This window comes from Sciurus vulgaris (genome assembly GCF_902686455.1).
Source record: "Sciurus vulgaris genome assembly, chromosome: 12".
Lineage (NCBI taxonomy): Eukaryota > Metazoa > Chordata > Mammalia > Rodentia > Sciuridae > Sciurus > Sciurus vulgaris.
Window position 1 is genome coordinate 19280559 of NC_136473.1, and position 17549 is coordinate 19298107.

At 45.7% G+C, this 17549-nt stretch overlaps 1 protein-coding gene across 4 annotated transcripts in view; it reads left to right on the top strand.

Annotated features, from left to right (window-relative positions):
* CAMK1D (calcium/calmodulin dependent protein kinase ID) overlaps positions 1 to 17549 on the top strand; it is a 386022-nt gene that overhangs the window by 331369 nt on the left and 37104 nt on the right. For all 4 annotated transcript variants that reach the window (XM_079106243.1, XM_079106242.1, XM_079106241.1 and 1 more), the window contains 2 exons: positions 578 to 704; positions 16390 to 16465. In XM_079106243.1, the coding sequence (XP_078962369.1) occupies positions 578 to 704; positions 16390 to 16465 (203 nt within the window). The remainder of the gene's footprint in view (positions 1 to 577; positions 705 to 16389; positions 16466 to 17549) is intronic.

The window sequence follows — 17549 nt, forward strand, 5'->3', positions numbered from 1 at the left end:
AGGACACCTGGCTAGAAAGTACTGCATCTTCCAACTCCAGATTTGTCGGAGATGCCGTCCTTCTGCTTCCTGGGGAGGGACGTGAGCAGGTGTCTGAGAGTCTCAGCAGGCACTGACGCAGCCCATCTGCCAGAACTACAGGACGCCATGGAGGTTGCTAGGGATAGGGAGAGAGGCCCTGGGCTGAGAGAAAATAGCAGCGAGGGTCACTTATAAAAAAGCAGCAGATGAGCACCTGCTGAAGTGATTTGATTTCCTGGGAAGCCCCGCTTCCTTAACCAAGAACTGAATCCTCAAGTCCAAGAGGTGTCAGCTTTTTAGATGGCCTCAAAATATGGTGACTTTTCTTGAGTAGGCAAAATATTGTCAAAGACCTGTCCCTGCCAGAATCCCCACCACCCTCTGGACCCGGCATACCAAGGCTGCTGGACGGAAGCACCTGCTGTGCCTGAAGGTCGAGGACTCTTCAGTGTGACTAGGCTGGGTTTGGTGAGGAGTTTCCCATACTTAACACAGCTTTAAAAACATGACTTGTTAAAAAAAAAAAAAATTGTCTTTATTTTTTTTTTTTTCCTAGCCTGAAAACCTGTTGTACTACAGTCAAGATGAAGAGTCCAAAATTATGATCAGTGACTTTGGATTGTCAAAAATGGAGGGCAAAGGAGACGTGATGTCCACTGCCTGTGGAACCCCAGGCTACGTTGGTAAGCAGAACCTGTACACGTGTGTGTCCCCATGTCATCTCCACCGGTCTCCTTAGGCATTTGAGTCTGGCACGTGATCACAGCAGCCTTCATTTCTCTTGAGGGAAGAATAAAAATATTGAGAGACACTGGAAGAAGTTAGCAGGGAAGTGATTTCCCTTGAAACCTTTTAACAGTGGAGTATAAATCCTATTTGATTTGATCGTGGGCCCGACTGGAGGCCTGGAGTTAATTTGGATGAATTCCCAGATTCTAATACCAGAAATATTGCATGTATCTATTTTTGAGTGATTTACAGTGAAACATCGAGATTACAATAAGGTGCAGACACAATAAAACGTTCAAAATGTTGAGATAGATGCAGCCAGAGAGAAAATACTGATCTGAGGAACCCGGTTCAAACCATGATAAAGTCGTTCTCTTGAGACAGCCATTCCTGATCTGTACTGGCAAAGCCAAGAATTATTAAAGCTTTTCCTAAAATCAGAACTCCAGACACTCTGAGCTACACATACGAAATGCAGAGTCTGTACTGACAGATCTGAACGCTTGAATGTTGAGGTTCATCTACCGCCTTCTGGGACCTGGAGAGAGGCCATGGGAACTGTTGGTCAGCTTGCCATTGCTGGAACCGATGTCTGAGATGGTCAGCGTCTAAAGAGAAAAGACTGGTTTTGACTCACAGTTTTGGAGGCTTCGGCCCATAATCAGTGAGTCCTGTTGGTTTGGGGACAGTGGCTAAGCAGCACCTCCTGGGGGAGCCTGTGGCAAAACCATTCACCTCATGGCTGACACATGAAAGAGGAAGAGACTGGGGTCCTAATAGCCCCTTCAAGGGCATGCCCCAGTGGCCAGAACACCTCCCACCAGGCCATACTTCTTAAATGTTCTGTTATATCCCAATAGCACCACAGACTTGGGATGAAAGCTTTAACACAAAGGCCACTCACTGGGGGACACTTCTCCAAGCCCTAGCAAGAACTCTTTGTGAATATTTTAAGACCTTGTTTCCATCCCTGAATTTACTCTCTCAGCACAATGCCTTCCGTGCACACCACTCCATCCTGGACCCTAAGGGTGAGGTTGTGAACGAGATGGACACAGCGCCTACCCTCCTGGGGCTTGCATTATAATTGGAGCAACAGACAGAAACAAATAAATGGGACTGTTTCAGACCATGAGTGCTATGAGGAAAATAAAACTGAGCATGCAGTAGAGTAACAGGGGCCGAGGAGGAATTAGGACTGACCCCAGGACCAGCAGGAGCCAGGGGCACTTACAGAGGTGACAAGGATAGGCCAGTCACAGGCCAGCTAGGAAGGTGGGTTCTGGACAGAGGATAAGCTTGTGCAGTCACCCAAGGCAGGGTGTGTGTCTGAGAGCAGGAGGAAAGGAGGCTGGAAAATGGAGGACAAGGCTGAACTCTTGTTGCATAAACCGTGATGGCCTTTCTCCATGAGAATGGTGGGTGAGCCCACCCAGGAAGAGGAAATGATACCCCCTGGCTAGCCTCCTTCCTGTGTCTTTGGCACAACCATGGAACTTTCCCAGGCAGCTGAGGAGAGCTGGCCTCAGACGCTGGTTCTGGAGGCCCTAGAGCACGTGGAAAATTCCCAGCAACCTGGCAACCCCTTCCTGGCCCTTAAGGCCTTGTAGAATTCCAGTGTCATGTCAAACTGCAACTATTGGATTTTCAAAGTACGTCAAAGGGTGAAAGAAAAGTGAAGAGGGAGAGGAATGGGTGGCTTAAGAGGAGAAGGGACGGGAGCAGCAGTTGGAGAAGGAGGGGGTATGTGGCAGAAAAGTGGCAGGGAGGAGACGCTGTGGTGGAGCTGTCCCACCCGAGGCTCACGTCCTGGATGGTAACTGCACAGGAGCAAGAGGGAAAGGAGCTTGAGCAGCTTTGTTATTTTTCTGGTACTGGGGATGGAACCCAGGGATGGACACTCTACCCCTGAGCTGCATCCCCAGATCTTCACATTTTTTATTTTGAGATGGGGTCTCCCTAAGTTGCCTAACCTGGCCTTGAACTTGAGATCCTCCTGCCTCAGCCTCCAAGTAGCTGGGATTATAGGTTCACACACCAGTGTACCTGGCAAAACTCTGACCATTTTTAACAGACCAGTGCAGCCTCACGGGAGAGCAGCCAGTCAGTGGTCTTCTGTCCCAGGATAGGACAGAAGAGAGGTGTGGAGTCTGGGTTGTGGAGCGAGACGTGTTAAACATATGTGTGCCAGGGCTGGGCAGAAGCGTGAGCGGGTGCGGTGTGCATGGTGAGCTTCTCCAGTGCAGTCCCGGCCCTCAAGCTCACCTTCTAGCTTTAAAAGGTGGGCAGGGATCCTGTTCCTACCACAGAGAATCATCGCCACTAGGAAATGAGAGTCCTATGAGGTCATGGCACATGGGCCCATCTCCTGGTCCAGAGGCTGTGTTCTTTGCAGCAAGGCCATGGAACTGATGTCCACTTTCCACTGCAGGGACTCAGCTCCTAGGCTGTGATGGAAAGGCTCTGACCAGGAGTGTCTGTATTTACATATGCATCTCACTGTTCTCATCTTTGGCTCCGTTGTTAGAAGGTTCTAGCACTTTCTAGATTTGATTGTTGCTCTTCTGACTATTGGCAAAACCCATGGAATGGAGGTTTCCATGTGTCTCTAAGTGACTGCCACCTGAAGGTCTGGTTCTGTTTGCTGCTGTGTCAAGTCATAGGAATCCAGGAACAATGTTTAGAAGTGTCCCCTGCTCTAAAGGGCAGCTGGTGGAGCCATTGGCCAGTTCTGTCATCAGATACAGAGATTTCTTTGAGGAGGTGAGGGAGAGGAAGACTGGGAATATAGTAACTTCTCAGTTTGTTCCTGTTTACTGAGCCTTGAGACCCCTTGGAGAGTCTGACCCTGTAGGGAGCCTGTGGACGGGATACAACTTCAGGGCAGAGAAGGGTCTATGGGAAGAGCTCCTGTCCTCATGGACATGCTGTGGGCAGTCATCACCCAGGCTGGAGCCATTTCCAGCCCCCATAATCTGTATGGCAAGCTCCTATTCAACCATCAAAACCCAGCTTACGTGCTGCCTCCTTTTAGCTGCTTTCTTACGCCACGTCCTTTCCCTTCTGGTCCTAGTTATTTTCCTTGATCCTCTTCAGTATAACAGCTCTGATCACCTTGCATTAGGGTCCACATTTATCTGAGTCTCTCCCCATGGGTTTTTCTCAATTGGGGATTGTCTCTTACTCGTCTTTGTATGGATCCTTGTTGAATTAAATAAAAGGACAAAATTCATAAATATGAGCATGTTTTCTTTCCCTCCTCCCCTTCCATTCAGGTGACATGCCTTTATTGAGTTCCTTCTGTATAGTGTATACGGTGACTGGGATTCAGATGCAAAACTGAGTAAGGTACCCACGCTGCCCTCACAGTGTTCCGTGTTATGAGGGACAGGCAACCGGGTTAACTTAATGATGACCGTTGAGTGCTACATTCATCTTCCATGGGTGAATGATTTAGTGCCTTCCTTCTGTTTGAGGCATGGAAATGCATCAGTAGAAAGAAAACCTGACCAAAATCCTGCCCTTTCTGGCCCTAGCATTCAAGTGGGAGAGAGACCAGCTATAAGCCAATAGCTGAAGAAATTAATGTATGTGTTAGACAGCAATGAGCGCTACTGGGAGAGAGAAAGCGGTGGAGAGGATGAGGGTGTGCTGTGTGCACGTGCCTGTCTGGGGGGATCAGGCAGCTGTAGAAGGTGATGCAGGGTAAAGATTTGATAGAAGCAAAGGAACTAGCCAGGCTCAGTGGAGCATACCTGTAATCCCAGCAGCTCAGGAGTCTGAGGCAGAAGGATCATGCGTTCAAAGCCAGCCTCAGCAACTCAGCATGACCCTTTCTTTTCTTTAAATAAAATATAAAAAAGGGATGGGGATGTGGCTCAGTGGTTAAGACCCCTGAGTTCAATCCCCACTGCCAAAAAAAAAAGAAGCAAAGGAGCAGACCATGCTGATATTGAAGGGAACACATTCCAAGGACAGTGTCACAACCCTAAGGCAGAAGTATGTGAGAAAAGATCAAGGACTTGCACGAATAGAAGACCAGAGAAGTAAGGGGCAGGGTGTGTGTGGATCAGCACTGGAAATCACTGTGCGGACTTTAGCTTTGGCTCGGGGTGACGTCCAGCATTGGAGGCTCTCGGTTAAGGGAGGACATGATCTGATTTTTAACAGTATCCTCCTAGGACACAGACTGGGAGGGATTAGGATAGATGGAAGTGGGGAGGGGCCAGGGTGGGAAAAGGGAGACCAGTTAGAAATAATGAGGCTGAAATAATGAGGGCTTGGACCGGGTTAGTAGCAACAGAAGTGGTGAGAAGCTGTCCGATTCCAAAAATATTTCAAAGTCAAGATCATGAAATTTTCTGAGAGATTGGAAGGGAGGTTCTGGAGAGAGAAGTCAAGAATAATTCGAGGTTTTCTGGCCTGAGCATCCAGAAGGAGGCAGTTGCTTTTAATTGCAGTGGAAGAACCTGAGAGTGGAGCAAAGGGCAGAAGTTTACCAACGAGTTCCCTTCTGGTCTGTTCAAGTTGCTGGGTCGCAACATTCCGGTCACAGCATTTTCGTCAAGTGGTCAGTACATGACCTTATTTTATGTGTGTTCCTGTTAAAATCACTTTCTTCACATATGTTGTTGATTCATTAACACTGGATGCACAGCTGACAGCCATTACTCATGCCTGAACTAAGTCTGACCAATGGAGGAAAATTCTCCAGAAAGCACCCCACCGCTCTGCTGTGCTTAGAAACACCAGGCAGCTCTTCAGCTCTGTGCCCTGGGGGTTGCTGCCTGGCACATTGTCTTCAGATTCAAAAACAAATTTGTGCATGTGAAAGGAAGAAAACCTTCCCCCCACCATGGCAAGTCTACAGCTTTACAGCTTTAGTTCAAGCTCATTATAGTTAGAAGTGTTGGTTTCAATTTGTGAAACATGGTTTTATTATTGCTATTATCTAAATGACTATTCAGCTTAATAGTTAATTCTGCCAACATCAAGTTATTACTTTAATTTAAAAGAACTCTCTAACAATGAAGCGGGACTGTTTTCCCCAGTACCCCCAAGCACACGGTGTCCTAGGAGAAGGCAACAGGAATCTAAGCACTTTGAACTTAGCCCTTTTATGTGTAGCAGCTGCTAGGATTTTATCAGGAGCCTTGGCCTGGGGAGACAGTGTCATTTTACTGATAGGGGATTGAGACACTGATCACTGATCGCTGATAGAGGATTAAGACATCCCTCCAGCCCTGCCACTCTGTTCCTGCTGCAGGCATCTTGGAGGGCTGGCTCTTATCTAGAGCTTCCCCAACAGAACATGGCAGGTGTGCAGTACAGTAGCATATTTCAAATATGATGTGTGCATGCACTTCAGAAGCAACTTGAAAATACAGGGATAAGAGGGATCACCAAAGGCTACAATGAGCAGGGGAAAACTCATGGAGAAGGTGAGATTTGAAGGAAGGGTAGATCTCAGGCAAAGATATGGACAGTTTGAGATGTAAAAGAAGCAGGGGAACAGAGGCCCAGAGTCACCGTCTGTTACTTGTAGGATCTGGAGAAATGAGCAGGCTTGGAGAGAAGGCTGGTGCAGATTAGTAATTGCTGATAACTTAGGAGGAGTGATGGACCCATCTGGTGGGAATTAGCTTCTCAGAACAACATGTTAGCTGTCAATATGCTATTGACCTGGGTATGGAATCCATTTAATTGAGTCAAGAATAACATTCCCTTTGTTGACATCAATAAGAAGCAAAATTCAGAGCTAAGAAGTTTAGTAAATTACTTACATTGCCTGCTCAATTACATTAATTAAAATATCCAAATGTATTGTACTGAATCACTGAACTTCAATAGTAAGTGATAGCACATGCATTTCAATCATGTAATTGATAAGAGAACAGAGGCGACAAATATACTCTGATTTGGTAGAGAAGAGCTTGATGGGTTTTTTCCTTAACATTGCAGTTTGCACACTGATATAATTGCTCAGATTCTCTGAAATCAGAAAAAACAAAAAACTATTTTCACAGAACTTCAAACCTTTGTCTATAGATCCACTGTCAAAGTGTCTTCCAAGAGGAGGGTACCATGTTGCTCTCCTCCTACAAGGGTGAGACCCCCATCTTCACTTTGGAGAGGGGAGCCTGGTGATGGAGGTTTCAACAGCTTTGTGATGTTTCTGAGCTAAGTGAGATTTTTTTCATGAAGTCTTGTTGAGTGCTGACTGATCACTCCGCGCACAGCAACTGTTTCAGGACTGGATGTTACTTGGAAGTAGGAGAACGAACCCCACCTGGGTTCTGTAGATGGTGGCCGTTTGCTAAGTGACTGGCACTGCCAGGGAAGGAGTACTTCCTGTCTCTCCAGAGCAGGAATGCTTGCCATGCTGCCTGCATGACCATGGCAGCCATCTTTAGTCTGTCTCTGACTTCACTTGCCTAAAATAGCGTAGGCACGTTTCATCTCGCTCTTCTCTAAATGGAGATGGAGAACAGTTGGTCAACGTGCTCAGAGTGTATTTTCGGCCAGTTAAAGGAATGCCCTTAATGCAGGGATCGTTGCATTTTTAGAACTTGATGTGAGACTTGAGATTAGGATGAGCTCCTGAAAACCAGAGGTTCCAGCCTGCACAGCATTGGGATGGGGACCTCCGTCCTCAAGGTGGCCAGGAGTAGTTGGTGGCAGTCACAGCAGAGGACCTGAATGTGAGTCTCCTGCATGTCCCTGCCACTGGTTGAGTCGAAGGGAGGTTGAGGTTCTTGACTTAGATACCTGGGCTCTCAGTTTCTCTTGCGTAAAATAAACAAGCTGAACTAAGTGTGTCCCCCCCATGATGGTTTTTTCTGTTCTAATAGTATGTGTTTCTATAGATTTGTGTCCTGTAAGTATGTAAATATCCACATGGCAAAGAGAATGACTGTCATTTTTTTTTAATCTTCACTCAGAACAGACTAGAAGAAATTGAATTAAGTTGGTGGCATCACCCATTTCTGTCCTGACAGCCTGCTAATCTCCACTCTTTTCATCCTCCCTCATAGCTGCTCTGCCCAGCCCTTTCATGCTCATCTCCAGTGCGGTGGTACCCCAGCCCCTGGCCAGAGCTTGGTTTTATTTGTTTCCCACTCAAGTGTCATATTTTAGTCCTGATGGGAAGCATTACATCATTGCTCTCCTCCTCTCAGACCCATAGTGTTGAAACGGGATTTTATGTAACTGATAAATTGTCCTAGGGGCAGAGGAGTAGGCGGAGGATCCAGATAAGAATGTTCTCTTTCCTCCCTTGTCAGCAGCCACTTGGTGACAGCCCACAGGGAGCATTTCACACCATCTTTCACACCATGTGATGCATCCACCCCATTTTAGAGAGGAGAGGGCTCCCTGCCTGGGGAGACTTGTGGGGTCTCTTCTTTGACACAAGGGAATGTGACGGATAAGAAGTTCATCGTTAAGATAAACCCTGCCTTCCAGGAGCCCCCTCCACACGTACAATCGTAATAGATCTTTTTTTTTTTTTTTTTTTTTTTTTGAGGGCGGAGGTGGTGCTGGGGATTAAACCCAGGACTCCACCACTGAGTACACCCTTACCTCTAAATTGGTCTTTCTTGGAGGTAGGAATTTGAGTGTCTGTTCTTTTTTTTTTTTTTTTTTTTTAATTATAATTATACAAAATAGTGGGGTTCGTTGTGATATACGTATGTGCACACAATTTGGTCAGTTTCATTGCCCAGTGTGGCCCCTCCCTCTGCCTCTCCCCCACGACATCCCTATCCTCTCCTGGACTGGTCTCCCTTCTATTGCTAATGAACATCCCTTTTTAATCTCCTCTTTTTTCCCCTCAACACAGCATTTCTAAAGCACCGTCCATCCTTCTGGAATTTCTCAGTGATTCTCCCCCAAACACTTGATGTCGGGATGGAGTTCACAGTTTCTGAACTCCATTTTGTCATGATGGAAAGGAGGGTCAGCAGCATCTTGTAGATCCTCTTCCTCCTTCCTCCTTCCTCCTTCCTTCTTCTTCTCCTTCTCCTCCTCCTCCTTTTCCTTCTTTTTCTTCTCCACCCAAAACATTGGAATGACTGTAGCAGTCGCCTTAATTTTTAATTGTCTCTTCTTGTCAGATTTCAAAAGTCAGGATTGGCCAAAGTACAAAGGAGCCATCACTAACGGTCCCGAACCAGATAGGGTGGGTGGCTGGACTCTTGGAGCCCCTGCAAGGACCGCAATTGGCAATCAATAACTGCTACGCGAAACGCCTTACTTAGACATTTGACGTCCTCCAGCTCACTGGATTCCAAGTCTCTCACATTTTAAAACTCCAGCTTCCCCCGTCAGCCCCCATTTTCCACTCCCTTCCCAGTCCACCAGCTGTGCCTTGGCTTGGGTAGGCTTCCACAGTAATCCCAGCTCAGATCAGCATGGTAATTATAAACCAGGATAGTGCTTTCATGGGGACTTTTCATGCCTGTGGTAAAATTCAAGAGGCTACTAGGAAAATCGGTACTGCTACTCAGCAATACGGTTTTAGTAAATCACAGCTGTCAGTGAAGAATAAGAAACAGCAAAGGAATCTATACTTGCAGGAAGAGAGCTGAGCTGTCCCAAGAACCTTCTGCTCCTCTTCTGAGACTGGGTAGAGGACAGACCATGGGCAAGGAATGACTGTACTTCAACTGTGTCCATTTTGCCCCTAATCCACATCACAATACTCAATGTGGAGGTCATAGGAAAGCCCTTCTTTGTGTGAACCTTTTTCTTGTTTAATGTCTGACAGTGCCATCAAGCAACCCTGTCTAGGAACATCCAACATCGCATCCTGTGGTGGTGAAATTCTTACTGAGGCCCAGTTCTCCCCAGCAATGTATGCCAGAGTCCTGACAGCACAAAAGAGTTTGTTCTCCTTGATCTCAAAAAGTGTTATTTACCTTCTCCAAACAGGCCGCTGTCATCTTTCTCTCCCACTATTTTAAAGAAAGCACCTCTGTGACATACATAGTCACTAACTTTTTGAAACTCTACTACGGCTGGATTTAGACAATTGTCACTCATTCACCAGCGAGGGGACTGTTTCTTTTCTTTCTTATTTCTTTTTCTTTTTTTCTTTGAGGCAGGGTTTCACTGAGTTGCACAGGCTGGCCTCAAATTTTTGATCCTCCTGCCTCAGCCTCCCAAGTAGCTGAGATTACAGGCTTGTACCGTGGCAGCTGTCTCGGGGCTGTGTTTCTTCTCACCTCTTCCTGAAGAGGTGACCTGAGTGTCTAGCCCTGAACTTGTATCTAATGGTTTTTCTTAAGAAGAGAGATCACAGGTAGCTCTCCAACTAAGCTCAAATTCTTTTCCATGAAGATACTCTTGGACAAAATGGCAGGTGCCCCTGAAGAGGAGAAACTGAGGCTTGGACAGATGATTTTTTTAAGATTTACTGGCACAACATCTAACCTTAATTCTGTCCTCTGATTCAGTCCAGGGTAAAATCAGTACTTGTAGAGTTTCACTCGGAGTAATTTGACTAAAAAATCAAAAGCGCCTCTCCTGTCTTGCCTGATGGGTTCCTCTGTCTTGGCCTCAGCCTCTTCCCTGGGTGCAGCTATAGCTGGTGCCTGGTTACTTCTGTGGCTTGTGTCTGAGCTCCCTGTAGGGCAGGAAGCAGGGCCCACTGCTTAACTCCATAAAGCCAGGGCCTACAATGCGGCCTGGCAGGAGCGTAGGGAGGAGGCCCTTCGTGAGCGATTGGTTAAATGACTAAATAAAAGGAGAAACATTTTCCAGGTCCTGTTGGTGGCCATTCCCTCCTCATTGTGTTCCCACCCTTTACCCAGGTTGTCTCTGAAGTACTGAGAGGAAGCATAGACCAAATATCCAAAGAGGAGAACAAATCACCTTAAAGGTGAATTTAGTAACAGGGTGAGGCCTTCTCAGTTTCCTGCACCCTCCCACCAGAAACCGCTCTGCGGCACATGCTGGGGTGCTCAGGAAAAGGGAAGCTTCTTTTTCTGCTTTCTAAGCTCAGGAAGATTGATTACAGTGCCTCACCCCCGCGACAGCTGCTCTCTGGAGCCTCAATTCCAGCCTTTTTCATCTCTCCCCTTCAGGAAGAAAAATCAGCAATTACATTGTTTTTTTAAAAAACAAGACGAAAGCTTCCTGAAATTCTTTTTTTTTTCTTCCCCATGTCTCTGGAGTCCTTCCCTTTACCAGGAATACTTCCTGGAAATCCACATAAAATAGCTTTGTTTATAGAAGACATTGCCCATGAAGTAGAATTTTCCATAAGCGGCTTGGAGGCAGATCTCACAGTAGTAAATCCAGTTATTTTAAATTCGAAACCTACAGTTTTCTAAATTTCCTGAGTTAGGCCTGGGGACCCAGTAGTACCGCATCTGTCCACAGAGACCTCTGATGGCTCACAGGATGCTCTGCTGAGGCTGCAGGGTTCACATGGAGATGAACTTGGATCTACAGATGTAAATTAAGTAAGTTTCCAACAGGAATAGCGAGGGGGGCTGAATAGATAGCACCTGAGATCTGACCAGGAAGGAGGTCCTGAGTAGTCATGGAACAGAATATCTTGGCCTATTAGTCTTAAACTTAATAATTCTGAAATCCCTTTGAGAAAGAAGAGCAGCCTGGGTGACAGACATGTCCATCCGCAGAGAATAAGAAGAGTTCTGTCTCCCTTATCCGTCAGAACTCATTTGCACATGCAAAGGTATTTCGCGTTCGATCTTGCTTAATCGAACCTAATACTGACAGATCCCAATAGACCACTGCTGTCATTCCAAAATCGATTTGTCTCTCTTTCTCTATTTTGTTTTTCTTGTACCTACTCGCCAAAAATATTTGGTGCAGCTAAGTTTATTTGTAACTCAGATGTATGGAATTCGGAAAACATCTTCCCATAGAAATAATGGCATGTGTGGTGCCTAGATAGGGTTCAGTTGATAACCACATATTGGCCACCAGAAGGTGCTTAGCCCTGAACATGCAATGACTGTAGCCACAGCCCCATTCTCCAGCACCTTCAAGGCTGGTGTTTGACAGTGTGAGCCGCACACAGCAGCGAAGGCTGTTTAAGATACACTGGAGTCACAGGTGGCTAGCGTGTTGCAGGATTTCAGTGAATGGACCTGGAAACCTGACCATCATACCCTGTCTGTCACCCAGAGCTTCTCCCACCCCAGCTTTACTCCCTCTAAGTCCAAAGGGCTGGCTTTGGCCAAGTCTAAGAGATGATTAGGTTAGAGGTGATTTCTACTTTACATATGTGTTTCAACAATTCCAAGCAGGTGAGTCTCTTTACAGCTGCTGACGATCCCCAGGAAGTTGGTTATGTTATCCACCTAAGGAGCAATGCCTGTGCCCTCCCCACTGGTGTGGCTGTCCCTTCAACTGTGACTGTGCAGGAGAATTAACCCTTTCCTGCTCTGCCTGGGCACTAATGGCCCAGTGGCTGCTTTCTTTGTCAAGAGCTCCAGTGAAGTTATTCCAATTGAGAGTCTCCCTCTTTTGGAGGGAAGTCATTGCCAGGATCTCCTGCCACCTAGGGATTCTTAAAGGAAAACATTATTTCTCCTTCATGAAGCAGTTCTTCAGCATCTCTGGGCAGCATTGCAGGGAGATGGGGCAGTGGTGGCATATCCCAGAGACCCTTGTCATTTGCCGAGGCCCTGGATAGACTGTTCTGCACCTCAGGGGCCTGGAAACCCATTTTTCTTCTCAAAGTTTGTAAATTGGGTGCTTACGGTATTTTAGAATTTCAGAGGAATTCTTGCCAATTGACCAGAGACTAATAACACAGTATCAAGGAGTTTAATGGGTTCTCACCATGAAAACTGACCTCTGAAAAGATCAGAGTGAGAAGTGAACTCTCCTGTGCCGCCTGCTACACCACAGCCAAAAGGAACCAGGAAAATGGGAGTCAGTGGACCCAAAAGAGCCAGGTGAATTCAACAGAGGAATGAGACAGCAGAGCCAATTCCAGAACACAAGAGGAGAGCAGAGAAATATCCCTGCAGCTCTTGGGAGTTCACCATGATTTGGTCAGCACATTAAATTGCCAGGGTTTTGAAGACTGTCTGAGAATTTATCTTTTTTCAAGAATTCTTGTGAGATGAAAAGAAGCTATTGGAAGTGATTTAGGAAGGCTTTCTCAAACAGGGTTCCAAAGGATGCTTGATTCCAGCATACAAGTAAAATTAGAATTTAGGCCATTGGCATATGAGCCACTATTCAGTTTTCTGAATATTTGAAGTTGATGGCAATGTTACTTCTGAAGCTGTTTGTTTAACTTTTATCATGACATTATATTTCTGTCTTCGCCTCTGCATTTGTTTCCAAGGGCAATTAAGATCCTCACCAGAATGCAGATGCTTTGCTGGCTGCCAGTTGGTTAAAAGTAATTGTTTGTTAGCCAGGTGACTGGGCATACACCTGTAATCCCAGCAGCTTGGGAAGCTGAGGCAGGAGGATCATGAGTTCAAAGCCAGCCTCAGCAATTTAGTTAGGTCCTGCCTCAAAATAAAAAATAAAAAGGGCTGGGGGTGTAGTTCAGTGGTAGAGTGCCTCTGGGCTCGATCCCCAGTACTGGGGGAGGAGGAGGGAGAGAAAACAAACAAATTTTTAAAAACCCAAAACAATTTTTTTAAAAATTTTGTTGTAGATATAACCCAGATGACACAACAAAAAGAACAAGAAAAGTTTGGCACAGATACATGGATTTCTGCACACAATATTATTATCCTGATATTTACTTAGAACTTTCCCTCTAATATCCATGCTACCGATCCAAACCAGAAATTGTCTTTAACCATATATTGGATGTTATAAACTTTATCAGTGAAGCAGAATCTCACAGTTTAAGTGTAGTCTGCAGCTGCAAGAATCTGAACATCTCATGTAACATCTGGGCTCCAAGCTACATAGAAGTCTGCCACTTGTTTTCAAGTCTTTGCTGTTTCTGGTACAACTGCCCAATATGTTGGTGGATTTGCCAGATTGAAGGTGAAATTTCACACACACACACACACACACACACACACACACACACACACATACACACACACATTTCAGTTGCTGATAGGACTTTATTTATTTATATGCTGAGAATCAAGCTCAGTGCCTCACACATGCTAGGCGAGCACTCTATCACTGAGCCTCAACCCCAGCCCCAGGTGAAGTGTTGAATGTGCAATTGTCCCTGGTGTGTGGATGGTGGCCAGTACATTCCTCTTTCTAACAGATGAGCAGGAGGAGGATGTTCTTTTAAAGGCTTCTCCCTCCCACCATGCATGAGGATGGAGAAAAAGGGAAACCAGTATGAACTGGTCCTGGGAGAGTTGCCTGTTTCCCAGGGCTGTGGTCTCTTATCCACTTCTATACATGGAAGCTCAGGGCATGCGCCCAGTCTCTGCTCATACCCTGGTAGCAGCTGTCAGAAGTGCCAATAGCTTCCTTTTCTTACTCCTTTCCTGTGTGTCTGTCACCATTGGGTACCTGGTGCTTGGCACGTTTGTGCCCTTCATCTTGTGCTGATTCCCTGTGTCTCTGATCATTTGACACCTGATTCAGTGGAATAGCTGGACCAGGTCGGCTGGCCCTCTTGCTAACAAGCCCTACAGATTCCTGTGATGGGCTCGGGAAGCTGTGTGGAGCCTCTGCCCAGCGTGGCTCTGCTCTGTGGGAGGAAAAAGTGGCCAGTAAGTGCTTTTTGTGTCTCCTTCTGTCTCCACTGCATCACGGGGTAGCCCTGGAAGGTACTTGAGAATTTAGTCAGTTCTTACACCATCTATGCCAGTGTGGCCATACAGACCAAAGCGCCAGTCCAGGAAGAGAGCAAACCCTCTAAATCAGAAAGACATTTACTGTGGTAAATGGCTTCCCTCTGTCAGTTCCCATAAGAGAAGAGTCTGAGAAATGTGCTCTTAGCAGTTAGAGGGAAAGGAGCTTCAGTGAGGCCAACTGTCCAGGCCTCATTGGTTGGTGGCTTTATGGTTCTGTTCCTCCTTTTGCTAGTGGACTGAGGGTGAACCTATATAAGGGTCTCCAACTGTACTTCTTACACTCTTGTTTTTTAAAAAATCTGATAAGAGGTTTGGAGGAATTTAGGACTGAAACCTAAAGTTAGATTTGGGATGATAATTTGTATACCTTCCTGTTCTTGCTTAGGAAGGTTGTTATCTTCAACAGAATGAAAGAGAGGATTTCCCTGTTGGTTATTCTGCAAAAGGCCTTTTCTTAGAGATTGAAGAAGCTCTTCTCTTAACAAACACTATGTCCATAAAAGAGTCACGACAGGAGTCAGATTAACCTGGTTTCAAATTCTAGCTCTTCCATATCTAGCTGTGAGACATAGGACAAATTATTTAGCGTCTCTGTGACTCAGTTTCCTTATCTCTGAGGTGCAGATCTTGGTGAACCTGAATTGTTGAAAGAACCTGAGTAGAAAATATTCCTGAATGACTAGCACAAACCCCAGCTGATGGCAGGCACTTAATAAGGGTTGGGTACCTTCTGAGGGGAAGTGGGTGTAGAGGCCGCTTTCCAGCCATATTACTTTGGCCAAGTTACTTGACTTCTCAGTGTCTCTGTGTCTTCACCTATAATTTGGTAATAATGATGGTCAGGATGTTGGGTAAGTGAGTTCATGCAGCCAAAGTCCAGACAACACAATTCCATAGCAAGGGTCTTATCAGCAATACTGTTTGTATTTTCTTTACCCTTTTAATTGTTCTGGGAAGTGTGTACTAAAGGCACCTCAGGCAGAGGCCTTTGGGGAGAAAAGAGATGTTTGCTTGCCCATAAGACTCACTGTCTCGTATGTATTTACTCAGCACGAGCCTGCATGGAGTGCCAACCACACCAGATGCTGCCGGTCACTAGGCACTGAGTGGTCATCTGACACTGGGCTGTGGCTCCATGGCCTATAACAGGGAAGGCAAGAATAGAACAAGATGAGCCAAACCCTGAGGAGGGCTGGCTCTTGCTGGAATGGTGGTTTAGGTCCAGGAAAAGTGAGATTCAATAGTGTTTTACCTGCTTCACAAATGAGCACTCGGAATGAGAGGGCCGAGGAGTAACTCACCCCACACCTCAGAGAATGACCTGAGGGCAGCCTGTAGAGGATTCCCGAGGCAGATTTCTGGCTCTGAACTTGACTGCACTGCTAGCTCCTTGGAGGCAGAGGGAGGGCCCTTTGCCCTGTGCCCCCGGAGCACCTACACAGGGCCAGAAATTTGCCTTGACCCCACGTGAAGGTAACTTCTCACAGCAGGCCACAGGGCTGAGCATGCACTGCTGTAAAATACCACCCAGGAAGGATCTGCTGATGGATGGATCATCTGTAGTCAAACACACACATGCACATCTTCAATGGTTTTTCTAGTTAGAAATGTCAACAAATAAAATGGGTCATATACTCAATTTTTATATTTAGTATCTTTTTTTTTGATGCTGGGGGCCAAACCCAGGGCCTTGTTTATGCTAAGCCCATACTTTCCCTCTGAGTGACACCTCAGCCCTCAGCTCCATTTCTAAACTCACAGACTATTCAGTGTGAATAACACACAGGGGGGGAAGAGCCCTCATGAGCGTCTTCAGTCCCAGACATTTAAACCGTCAGGCTTGTGTCTCTTCTTTATCATCCCACAGCTCCTGAGGTTCTGGCCCAGAAACCCTACAGCAAAGCCGTTGACTGCTGGTCCATCGGAGTGATTGCCTATATCTTGTAAGTATCAAGTGCTTCCCTGGCTTCTCCTCCCCACCTTTTAATATTATTATTATTATTATTGTAAAATATACATATCCCAAGATTACCATTGCAGGCATGTTGAAGGGGACGGTTCCTTGACACCAGGTGGACTCTCAATGCCACTATCCATTTTCAAAACCTTTTGCCATCCCAAACTTAAAATCTGTGCCTATAAAACAGTAACTTCCTCTACTCTGCTTCCCTTTAGCCCCTGACCACTGCCCTTCCACCTTCTATCTCTATGAATTTGACTCTCTGGGGACCTCGGATAGGTGGGATCATTCGGTCTTTGTCCTTCTGTGGCTGGCTTATTTCACTTATCCTCATATTCTTGAGGTTTATCCACATTGTAGCATTTTAGAATTCCCTTCTTTTTTGAGGCTATTATTTGTCCATATCCATCGACCACACTGGTTTACCCATTTATCCATCAATGGATATTTGAGTTGCTTCTGTCTTTTTATTATTATTATTATTTTATTTGTGCTTCTGCCTTTTGACCCTTGTGAATAATACTGCTGTGATCACTGCTGTACAAATATCTGTTCAAATCCCTGCTTTCAGTTCTTGGGGGATATAAATCTAGAAATGGCACTGCTGGGTCCTATGATAATTCTATCTAGCTCTTGAGGAAACCACTAGTAATTTCCATAGCAACAGCACCAGTTTCCCCTCCCGACATCAGTGCACAGGGTTCCAGTTTCTCCAGGTCATTGCTTACACTTTCCATTTTTTCTTTAATAGCTGTCCTAGTGGGGGAAACTGGTATCTCATTTTGGTATTGATTTGTGTTTCCCTGTAGCTACTAACCTGCCATCTTGGTTTTGGGAAGGGATACCAATCACTATGAAAATGATAGGACATATCCCAAAGAAATCACAATTAGGAAAAAATCTGATGAAAATTTAAAATTTTACCTTGGGTTCCTCATTTTTTGCGGGGGGGATGCCTTATCTCCATACGCAGGAAACGGAGTCCTAGATCATAGATTTATTGCAATTATTTCAGGATTAGGTTTTTTTCCTTATTATTGTATTTTGTTTTTCATAAGTATTTCATA